Source organism: Solanum stenotomum, chromosome 5 (assembly GCF_019186545.1).
Source record: "Solanum stenotomum isolate F172 chromosome 5, ASM1918654v1, whole genome shotgun sequence".
NCBI classification, from domain to species: Eukaryota; Viridiplantae; Streptophyta; class Magnoliopsida; order Solanales; family Solanaceae; genus Solanum; species Solanum stenotomum.
In genome coordinates, this window is record NC_064286.1 from 39,986,832 (window position 1) to 39,999,499 (window position 12,668).

The following is a 12,668-nucleotide window of genomic DNA, read 5'->3' on the forward strand; positions in this document are numbered from 1 at the left end:
GTGGGGAGCACAATGCAGGACTGATATAAAATCGTATTATAGAGCATTACCAGGCTTTATTATATGGGAATTATGGAGAAGAAGGAACAAGAACAAATATGAAGGGAAGGGCATATCACTACCAAGAATCATTCATAATGTTACCAGAAACATGTATATTTTGATTAAGGTAAGAAGGCCCCATATGAATGTACCAGAAAGGTGGGCAGATATGCTCGAGGAATTGGAGAAGAATAGGACAATCATGAAGACCATAATGGTTAAGTGGGAATACCCTCCTGAGGGTTGGGATAAATACAATACGGATGAAGCGTCTAGAGGAAATCTAGGAGTAAGTTCCTATGCTTTCTGTTTAAGGAATGATAGAGGGGATATCTTACATACGGAAGGAGCAACTATTGAGAGTACTACAAGTACAGTGGCAGAATCTAAAGCGGTCCTAGAAGCAAGCAAACACTGTAAGCAGAAAAACCACAACCAAGTTATCATGCAAACAGACTCGATGCTAATGAACAAAGTGCTAACAGGAGAGTGGGCAATACTGTGGAACATAGCAGATACAGTTGAGGAAATAAAAGCATGTCTTGAAGGAAAACAACTAAATTTCCAACATATAATGAGAGAAGGGAATCAGTTAGCGGATTACTTAGAAAATAAGGCCATTGAAGAAGGTAATTGCATATACACAAGTTTTCAAAGCATGGATAAAAGAGGGAGGAGAATAATTAACAGTGACAAATTAAACACCCCATATTTGAGAGTATCACCATGGATGGGAGAATGGGGAAAGGAAGGCTACAGCAACACATATACAACATTTGCACTAAAAGAAGGAGACGACAAAAATGTGAAATGCTTTATAGCCGAGGCTATTCCAGCCAGCAAAATGGAATCGGCAAAAAGTGGGATCTAAGGGAAAATGGGAAGTGTAAACCTGGAAGACATCTTAAACATTGTCCAGAGGAGGCGGATTGAAGTTGCAATTCAATCAAGCACCACCTGCAAATTAGACGGTATAAGACAGCAAACATGGATGAAAGAAGAATCGGAAAATGTTTGGAAAACAAACCTTGGCGCAAATGGTGGTTCAACCACGACGGGAGCGTTGCAGTTGGGCGGAATCGAGGAGATGATGAAAATGGCAATTAGGAAACCTAAGCTAATGGAAAGTGATGAGTTGGGAGAAATACAAGGAAAATGTCTGTAATAGGCCCTTTTCTTTACTACTTGCTTTATTAATTCTCTGTCTGTTTGGACTTGGGCATTAGGCCCAATGATGTAACTCTTTTTTTTATATCAATGAAACTGAAAAGTTAACCAAAAAAAAAAAGAGGAAGCTCCTCTATTCTTTTTAACTGGAACTATTTCTCTCTTTAATTTTTGTTATTTAAAAGTTTTAGATTCATTAGCTATTTTATTGTTTTTAGTCTACTCTATTTCATTTTATTTTCGAATTCATTAGCTAATTTGGTGTTACACTCCTTCTCTTTTGATTACTTAATTTTATGAATAACTATTTATACATGTTGTAACTGTATTTAAATCATTTGCAAATATTTATATTAAGTAGCGTGCAATACAAGTATATTTTCTATTCTGAAATTCAAATTTTTTAAGTATATAGACATCTTGTAGTAATTACAAGGGACAAACGTGCAACGCACATTTCCAAAAACTAGTATATAAATGTGTTTGAGAAGCAAAAAAAAACTTTTAAAAATATGAAACGAGATCATATACAAAAGAGTTTTTATATTTCACTTGTTTAAAATATATAATGTGTCTAAGCACTTGGATACTTCAACTTTGCAGCTTTCTTGTCCCAACCTGGAAGAGCTATACATCCGGTACCTTGCAAGCATAAGTGATCTATGCTATCGCCAACTTCCAACTGACTAATTCAACAAACTTCAAACATTGAAAGTAATGAGTTGTGGAGAATTGAGAAACTTGATGTCTCCATCAGTGGCCAGTGGTGCTCGGAATCTCCGAATAATAGAGATAGGACGTTGTCCATCAATGGAAGAAGTGATCACGGAAGAGAAACAACAAGGACAAGAAACCAAGCCCTTATTTCCTCTCTTGGAAAAGCTGAAGCTTTATAGTCTGCCTAAGCTAAGGCATTTCTTTCTGACAAGGTGTGCTCTTGAATTTCCATGTCTCATAGAAGTGAGGATTGATGAATGCCCTAAAATGAACACGTTTATTCAACAGGGAATATCTGTGAGTACACCGAGTCTCAAAAGTGTGAACTTTGATTATAAGGAGGTGAAAGTAGATGATCTGAATAAATTGACACAACAAAGGTTCACTTCTAAGGTTTGTCTTGTATAACTAATTAACTAGCTCTTTCCATCTTAACTTAATAGTAATAGTAATATTCACATACTTATTTATGTTTGTCACCTTCCTTGTACAGTATTTTCAATTATAAATCTGAAGCATCACTGTCCTCTGCACCCAGGAACAAGAAGCTAGTCAAGACACTACCGATGGTGAGGAGTTGAACTCCAGAGAATTGAAAGAGGGTGAGGTCATGGCAGCTTTGAAGGATGACGGGGTCACTATGACTGGGATATGTAGTCTGGGTGGTGTTGGTAAGACAACACTTGCTGACAGAATCAGACAAAAGGTGATACAAGAAAGGTTGTTCGAAGATGTCGTCATGGTAACTGTCAGTGAACAACCAGACTTACAAAAGATTCAGGATGAGATCGCAGAAGGACTAGATTTGAAATTGCAAGGGAATGATCAGGGGATTCGTGGAGATCAGCTGCGCACAAGGTTAATGGATCAGAACAGCCGCAATCTTATAATCTTGGATGATGTTTGGGAGTCTCTTCATGATCTAGACAAACTTGGAATTCCCAGTGGTAGCAACCACAACTACCTGTGCAAAGTGATATTGACGACGCGTCTCCGAGCCGTTTGTGAAGCAATGGGAGCTCAGACGATCATGGAAGTTGGAATATTATCTGAAGAGGAAGCATGGTTCCTTTTCAAGGAGAAAGCTGGTGATTCAGTAGACGATCCTTCTATTCATGGCACAGCAATAGATGTTGCCAAAGAATGCAAGGGGCTGCCGCTTGCAATTGTAACAATTGCAGGAGCATTAAATCGTAAAACCAAGCCTTCGTGGGAGGATGCCCTTAAACAATTACGTGGTGCAGAAACAAGAAATACCCCTGGAGTGCCCACAAGTTTGTATAGACCTCTGAGGCTAACCTATGAACGCTTGGAAAGTAATGAAGCCAAGTACCTCTTTTTGCTTTGTTCCTTGTTTGAGGAAGAAAATGATATTTGTCCTGAAGAATTATTTAGATATGGAATGGGGCTTCGCATCTTTCCGGAAATAAAAGATTTACAAGATGCAAGAAATAGGGTGCGTTATCTGTTAGAAACATTGGAATATTATTTCTTGTTATCCCAAGGTTCCAACAGAAACTATGTCAAAATGCGTGATGTGGCTAAATATATTGCGTCTGAGGGAAAGCATATATTTATGGTAAGTCACGATGTGTACTCAGAAGAGTTCCCAAGAAGAAACTCTTACGAGAAATACAATCACATGTCAATTGTCGCAAATAAATTTGATGAGCTTCCTAGCCCAATATTTTGCCCCAAACTGAAGCTTCTAATGTTGAAACTCTGTTTTGAAAAGCCATTCAAATTACAGGACAATTTTTTTGATGGCATGAGTAACCTCAATGTCTTAAGCCTGAGTGGATATGATAAGAACTCCATTTGTCCTTTTCCAGCATCCATTAAGAGATTATCAAGTCTGAAGACGTTGTGTCTGATTAATCTAAGGTTGGATGACATATCCATTATTGGGAAACTTGTCTCTTTAGAAGTTCTCAGCATCAGAGATTCTCTATTAGAGGAGCTGCCAGTGGAGATAGGAAAATTGACCAAGCTGATTATGTTAGAGTTTTGGAATGAGAAACCAGCACTTAAAAGGATTTCAGCAGGGGTCTTATCAAGTCTAGTTCAATTGGAGGAACTACATATCGTGGGAGTAGAACATTGTACTTACTCCACCTTGAGGAAACTGGAATGCTTTAGGAAATTGACTGCACTGACATTAAGTTACTGTTCCAGAGATGTGATCTACAATAACTTGGGCCTTCCCTCCAAGTTGACACGGTACACTCTTAAAGTAGGTGGAGCAACTTCAAGAATGGATGATTACGACAAGAATATTGCTTTAGAGGTCACGGAGACCACCCCATTGGGTGATTGGATCTGCCACCTGTTGGAGGAGAGCGAAGTTGTACATTCAAGAGGAAAGGGCTCTAATAATGTGTTGACTGAGTTGCAGCTGAATAGATTTCAGAACGTGAAATGTCTCCGCCTCTCTGATTGTGATATAGTGACACATTTATTGAAGAGGACACATGAAGCAATTATCAAGTTCCCCAATTTATATGAGTTGCACCTTGGATCTCTGCATTGTCTGACTCACATTTGCAGTGACAATGTTGAGGGCATTGAGTTCCCTCAATTACGGGAAATGGTATTCAATGAGTTACCTGAGTTCCAAAATTTCTTGCCTACAACCAACAACTCCACCGACTCAAATCCTCTTTTTGATGAAAAGGTTTGCTTCTTATCATGAAACTAGCTTACTTTTTCAGTTTTTATTTGGAGGGTTGTTATGAATCAAAGTTTTACCTTTTATTTGAGCATTAAATATATTTACATACACAAAGTTTATTCCGACTCTTATATACCCTTTTTTATATAACGAAGAAGTGAAAAGTTAATTTTAAATTAATCCTTTTAATTTGTTATTTAAAAAATCCATATACAACATATTTGATCATGAAGGTTTTTTTAATTTCTTGACTTTTTTTTAGTTCAATGACTAATTTAAGTTTTAATTATCTCCCTTATAGATCTATAAGCTTATTATAGTTGAGTTTCTTATTCTTATTTCATTTTTTTTTAGTGTGAAAATAAATAGATATGAAAAAAAGAAGAAAAAAGTAAGAACAATTTTAAGACATTTTTTTATAGCTATATTGTAATTTATTTTTCTAAAAAGGGTCAAAATGCCTTTCGTGAAATGAACAAAGATACCCTCCATTTATAATTTGGTCAAAAAATACTCTTGCCTTCAATATTTTGGTCCAAAAATGCCCTTGTCGTTGATAATTTGGTCCAGAAATGCTCATATAGTTATTAAATGGGTCAAATGGTCTTTTCGAGTAAATATAGTCTCTTTTCTTTTTTAAGAATTTTATTTCTAATAAAAAAAAGTATTACTTTGAGAACTCTATTGTTGTTTTCTTTATTTCAAATCACTTCAAGTAATAAAAATGTATAAAATAATTTTTTTCTTCTTAATCTTAGTTTATTAATTAAGATAGAATAATTTCATGTATCCTTTTAACAAATAATATATGTCATATATGTATAAGATCATAGTAAATCCATCAATAATTTTATTAGATAATGTTAAAAAATCATAATAAAATAATGAACATTTTTTATTTTATTTATTTTTGAATTGCAGTAGGATAAACATTTGCTAATAAAATAATTATTAGGAAAAAAATGTTCCATACTTCAATGTTTGCAGGTTTCTTGCCCCAACTTGGAAAAGCTAATCATCAGCAACCTTGAAAGCATAAGTGTTCTGTGCTCTCACCACTTTGCAGCTCCAGCAAACTTCAGTGAACTTCAAACATTGGATGTATGGAATTGTGGAAAATTGAGAAATTTGATGTCTCCATCAGTTGCCAGAGGTGCTCGGAATCTCCGAATACTAGAGATAGGACGTTGTCTATTAATGGAAGAAGTGATCACAGAAGAGAAACAACAAGGAAAAGAAATCAAGCCCTTATTTCCCCTTTTGGAAAAGCTGAAGCTTTATAGTCTGCCTAAGCTGGGGCATTTCTTTCTGACGAAACGTGCTCTTGAATTTTCATTTCTCAGAGAAGTGAGTATTACTCAATGCCCTGAAATGAAGATGTTTGTCCAACAGGGAATATGTGTGAGTACACCGAGTCTCAAAAGTGTGAACTTTGATTATAAGGAGGTGAAAGTAGATGATCTGAATAAATCGATCCAGCAGAGGTTCAATTACAAGGTTTGTCTTATTCTGCTGTATAACTAATTGGTACATACTCTAATTAGGCTCTACTGCTCTCTTTCCGTTTTAGATAGTTATTTAAGTACGTCAACTTTCTTTGCTTAATAAGCTAGTCATCTCTCTCTTCTTTTGCATTCTCTGTTTCCTGCAGGAACAAAATGCTAATGATGGCAACGAAACTGAATCAAGTCGTGGCAGAAGTTTGGAAGGTAGTAAGTACTCAATGAAATAATACAAGTAAAACCTCGAACATCACCTGATACCTATACTCGTGATGGAGTTAACAAGCAGAGTCTCGAAAAGGTGAATTTTTATCAGGTGAAAGTAGATAATCAGAATAAATGGACACAACAGAGGTTCACTTCTCAGGTTTGTCTTGTATAACTAATTAACTCAAGTGCTCTCTTTCCATCTTAACTTAATTGTAATATTCAGATACTTTTTTATGTTTGTCTATTGAAGCAACTTCCTTGTACAATATTTTCAATTAGAAATCTGAAGCATCACTATTCTCTGTTCCCAAGAACAAAATGCTAGTCAAGGCACTACTTCCCAGCGTGCTTTGTTGATTTTTGAAAGAAGAGGCGGATCTTGAAGAAGTGATGCGAGCTAGAGTAGCAGCCTATTACCTTTTGTCGGGCCCCGTTGGTATCTTATTAAGCGAGCTTGAATCCGCATGTGGTTCTAAATTCTTCTTTTATTTAATAGCTAATATGTAGCTTTCTTTTCTCTTAACATCTTGCATTATGTCATTTTGAGAGATTTTAATGCACACTTTCTTGGAGTGCTCGTTCATCCATATTTAATCGAGGCCTATACATAGCATCAAAAGAAAGCCTATAAATAACTATTTTACTGCTTGTGATGAGATTGTTATATAGTATTTTGGCTCAATATTGGGTCCAAAAGCTCTTTAATATTAAGACAAAAACATATTAGGTGTAAACAAGATGAATTAACAGTGTTTTGGAATGTGAACTGAAGACTAAAAGTGAAGTCTTTGTTTAAAATTTTCATTGATTTTTGTAGTCACCAGTTGCCTACAATTATTATTTGATTGCTCTGTATATACAATATACATCTTCTTGCCTCAGTCAAGCCACATTCTAATTGAATTAGTTATAGATTTGTCTCATTTTCAACTAATTAATTCATACTCACTGCTAATGGCATTCTTGTATATTTCTAAACTCCGAGCATTACCTGCTCAAGACTATTGCCATGTGAGTTGTCATCTAACATTTATCCATTTTTTAACCATGGTGACTATGTCAGCTTGCACGCACGTTGGTTCTTGCCAGTAAAATACACTGATAATGCACGAGTTGTTTACCTTTGCCCTTGCACAAGATGCATAAACACAAGTGCCAATAGTAGATACTAAACCACCACAAAACAACATATTGTTGATTAAAATAAGGACAGAAAATTGACTCTGATGACAGAGAAGGGTAACACAAGGCCCCTACACAATAATAATTCCACAGTCGAGACAAAGTAGGAAACTCTTGAAAGATATATTATCTGCCCTTTGGTTCCTCATCAAAATTCTTATATTGGAAGTTGAAAAGTTTCTACTGTTTGATCAAATATATTATTTCAATACACACAAAGACTAAGTTCCCAAACCATTACTATTCTGAAGGCAAGGGAAAGCTTAGCATGTCAATGTAATCAAAACATTATACATACTGCAAAAAAAAGCATGAACTGATTTAGTGTTTTTTGTTTGAAAATATAGATTATGGGAAGCAAGATGTTCTTTCCTCCATGTGATTTTCCTCTGACTGCTTTTGCGAAACCTTGACCTTGGTAGGCAGTGTAAGTGATAGGTCTTTGTCGAGCACAGAAGGAGCTTTGACCATTTGAATACTCTGCTCGAGCTCCTTTGTTGCTTCTCTCTGCTCCTTCGCTTTCTTTCCTTCCATCCTGTATAATTTCCCAACTAATTTACTCTGTACCATGACAAATGAAGTATATTAAATAAAAACCATAACACTTACAAGGACAAATTGATTCAATAAGCAACACTAGAGTTATACACCAACGGTAAGCTCTTATAGATACAGAAGGAGGAATGCTTATCCTTTCTTGCAACAAAACTCAGAAATAAAACAAAAACATAGAAGGTTGGAACAATCCAGATTTCTACATACAAACAACGTACTAATAATAAGAAATAAGACGACTATTGCATAGCCCCAATAGAACATTTCATCTTGTATTTTTATAGACATCTTCTTCCTCTCAATACATATTCTCCTTCTAACCAATGAACCAAATGTAATTTGCTAAGTTTCCAAATGTTCCCTCTGCCTTGATCTTTTCGGCATTTTTAATCCTTATAATCCTGGAGGAGAGCTATTTGATAAGAACTCAGTGATAGAGTTATGTGGAGGAGGAGAACTACTTGATATATAGGGTCACTGCTAAAGAGCTACTTGATGCACCATATTGAACTTAAGACTGACAAGAGTGACAATGCTGCTTTTAAGGCGACCTATTTAATCTAGACTGTCCATGTACATTGAAGAAGGTAGTTCTTCTGTTTGTTCTCAGTTTTTTTTTTTCTTCTATTAATCTAGTGACTCAATTGGATGGAGTTTGTTTGACAGAAATCTTAGAACTTCTAAACACAATTGGTTATGGTTAGTATCATCCACTTGCGGGAGGCTGCTCTTAGTTTTATGTGAAATACTCGTATAGTTGTTGATCTTCTTGTCGCTCAATACAGCTTTCTTTTACTTAGAAATCTAAAGCATCAACGTACTCTTTTATATATCTTCAAGTAAATATTCTATCTCTGCTCTCAGTATGAAGACACTAGTGATGGCAGAAGCTAGAGTGTTGTCTATGAACAGGAATCTAGGAAAGTAATAAGTACTCGTTCAAGTTCACGTGAACCCAGTAGCTTTTGTATTATGAACCAGCTCCAGCCAAATGTCACACAACTCACAAAGGTTGATTTGGGACCCAAGTCCAATTAACGACAGGTTAAAAGGGACTATGTCTTAGAAAAAGTATTCTTCTTTTGATTAAACACATGAATTGGGTGCTTTACTAATTGTATATTATCTTTCTTTGAATTGTTGAATCTGATATTATTTCTATATTTCAATTATTAAGGATAAATCTATTTGAATTCAACAACATATCCAGTGTAGTCCACACAAAAGAGTCTGAGTAAGGTAGAGTGTACAAAAACTCAAAGGTGAGATATAAATAATATTATTATCCATAAAAACAATATTAACAAATGAGAAAGGGTAAAAACCATAGGAAGGAAAGCACCGAAAAGTGAGAATAGGGGCTGTTAGGCCATGAACTGGTGGTCTCCTTATGTGGACTTGTGCAATCCTCCCCTCATGAGCCAGCTTTTGAAGTTGAGTTAGGCCCGGATGCCTTATCTTTCCCGCCATAAAACTCACTCTAGAATTCAACTTCCAAGAATTTGAAAGAAACAAAAAAGTTGTTTTCAGTTCAGGAGTAGAGAACAAGGGCTTCAACATGACTCACTTAATCAATTGGAGAGAAAATTCCCAAAGCAAACATATACTTTTACTTTTTATCTACATTTCTTTGTCTGCCATATGGAATCAGAATTTTTTGAAATGTTATCTAATCAAACACTGCCACTTTAATAATGACGCCGCTACTTTTTTAGTTTTCATCGTCATAAAACAAATTCTCCATTATTTCACTTGATCAATTGCAGAGAAAATTACAAAAGCAAATATTACACTTTTCCTTTTATTTCTACTTTTCTGTGTCTGCAATTTTGAAATGTTATCTAATCAATACTCACACTTTAATTTTGACCCCACTACTACTAATCCTTGCTTGCATTCTCATGTTAAGCTTTTATTGAATATCTTACCTTAACTTTCCAGTAACTATGTGATGTTCAAGGCATTTTTTTTTCTTTTTGGGTTTCGCACCTGATGTGTGGTATTTGATGCATTCTTGACAAAATATCGAAACTATTGCTTCATTGTATTGTTGTCTCAAATCTGCAGTTGGCTAAATAGATTTTAATCTTTACATTAGTATGTATATATCAGGCAACTTAAAGAATCTAAATTTCAATTATATGAAATAATTCGAACAACAATATACTTACTCGAACTACCGTGTGAATTATTCAATTGGAACTGCATCTTATGCTTTATCCAGAAGTGTTATGCGTATTATATAAAACTTAATAAATCACATGAAAATCTTTTTAACAAAAAATTAAAAGAACCAGTAAATGTAAAATAATGGGATAAGCTCATATAATTGTACACTAATGACTCAATAGATTCATGAACTTCACGTTAAAGTTTTCCCAATTTATTGATTTATTTATTAAAAGGTAAATGTATTATTTGGTAGATTATAAAAAGGTAGTGTTTAGATGTGGGTAAAAATGTCTCATTAAGAAGGTGACTTTAATCTATGTATTCATGAATTGGGGAAAACGAACCAACATTACATTTTTAATAATTATTGAAAACTGGAAAAATATATATACAACTGTTCTAACGTAAGAGAAGATAGAAATAACATCAAGAATTTGAATAGGCTTTATTAAGTCATTACAAATTAATTATTTTTTGAAATGTAATTAAACATTATAGTTAGAAGTTAAATTATTAATATAATTGTGATATACTACGGGGGCAAGATTGTGATCCAACTTTGAAGGTACCACTTATCAGTGAATATTTAATTTTTAAAAATTACATGAGTATTATTAAATACTATGTTTCAATAAAGGAAGAGATTTTGTGTTTCAAAAGTCCATTGTTGAAGTTGTTCAAGTATCTTCTTAATTTTCTTTTTGCTGGTGTCATACAATTTTTTATTATCACTACCTTTAATGAAAAATATTCTCACAATTTGTAGCATACATCCCAAAAGAAGGAATTTGATTGAAGAGTAAAAATGTAATGCCTTTAAATTTTACGTGGGCATTCAATTTGATAGGATTTGTTTAGTTTTTCATTACTTTAATTTAGGACATTCTATTTATCTAATAGTATAGCTAGATAGATACATATTAAAACCTTGAATACACTTTTTTTTCCTTTAAGGCTTGTAGCTCCAAACATGCAACCACATTTATTCATAAATTTAAGTTATTATTGTACTTCTATAGAATAACATAAAATATGATACAATAAAGAATTCATAGATTGCAAGAGAATTTCCTTTCGAAGTTATAGAATACTATCAGAATAAAATGATACGATGTAAAAGTATATATAGTGTGCATCTTTTGTTCACCTAGTCACCACAAAGTTCGTAACCATCATAAATAAAAAATAACATTAGAATTTTCTGGCTTTTTGACTCTAAAAATAATCATTATGACGGGTATAGTAGTATTCCATGCAATATATATTGGGGACTTGGGGTGAAAAGGATAAAATAAACAACAACAAAAAATTAAATCTAAAAAGCAAACAAAATTGATCAAATATAAAAGAATAAATATATAATAGAATCTACAAACAAAACATAATATATGTGTGCATCTGTAGGTTTTGTTTCATTCAACAACTCTTCAACCTTGAAAATGGGCAATAGTTAATGACTACAAGACAAATATGAAATGATACAAGAAGCAAAAGAGAAGTAATATCTAAATTAAACAATAAAGAGATACAGTAATGATATGTGACTAATTTTAAAAAAATCTCTTACTGTCAAGTTGTTGAGGTATATATCTTCTATCTATATTTATCTATCTATATCTATCAGTGGCGGATCCAGGATTTAAAGGTTGTGGGTGCTCACTTCCTTTAACATAAACATGTTAACAATCACATAGTGCAAGCGTATACTAACTCAAACTCTTTAATAAAAAAAGTAAACATATACTAATTCAAACTCTTTAATAAAAAAAAGTAAAAAAAATAAAACAACGATTAATATTATCATCATTAAAAACAACCACTAGTTATAAGTCACAATGACCTACTAGTAATATTATCATTACAAAAAGAGACTTCTAGTCTTAAAGTTATAATTGTGCTCGACGACTTTTCATATGTTGAAAACGATAAATAAAAACGACAAATTTTCGATCTTGTGACATACTTATCCATCTCAATTTACAAAGATAAATTTCTGCAAAAAAATCAATTTTATCATAGAATTAATTCACATAATTCAATTAATTTTTATTGAAATCTATAACTTTCTATCAACAACCCAAACAACAATTAATATATCTATTTGATCTTTCAACACCACAAGCAATAATTAGCAATATATGAGTCAATGAGCACAAAATTTTCAATTGCACAATTTGTTATTTGTATACATCCTAAAATTTAATTTTTGAATCAAGTAAGTTGGTAAGAAAAAATATTAATTCAAAAGTATTCAAAAAATACATTTTTAATCACAAAACACTAAATATGTGAGACTCTAAAGTCTAAATCAATTTATCAAGTAACAAAAAAAGTATGTGGAATATATTTTAAGAATTAAGACTTAAAGAGTACTAGCCATAAGCAATGAAAATCTCAAAACCTAATTTCCCTAACCCTTTTTTTTTCATTATCTAACTTTAATCAAACAT

General features: G+C 33.4%; 1 protein-coding gene across 1 annotated transcript; it reads left to right on the forward strand.

Moving 5' to 3' along the window:
- The first annotated feature begins 1,926 nt into the window (after window positions 1–1,926).
- LOC125863961 (probable disease resistance protein At4g27220) lies at window positions 1,927–6,329 on the forward strand. The gene is made up of 4 exons (XM_049543923.1): window positions 1,927–2,319; window positions 2,465–4,600; window positions 5,585–6,094; window positions 6,249–6,329. The coding sequence occupies exons 1-4, from the start codon at window positions 1,927–1,929 to the stop codon at window positions 6,327–6,329; spliced, it is 3,120 nt and encodes a 1,039-aa protein (XP_049399880.1).
- The last annotated feature ends 6,339 nt before the right edge of the window (window positions 6,330–12,668 follow it).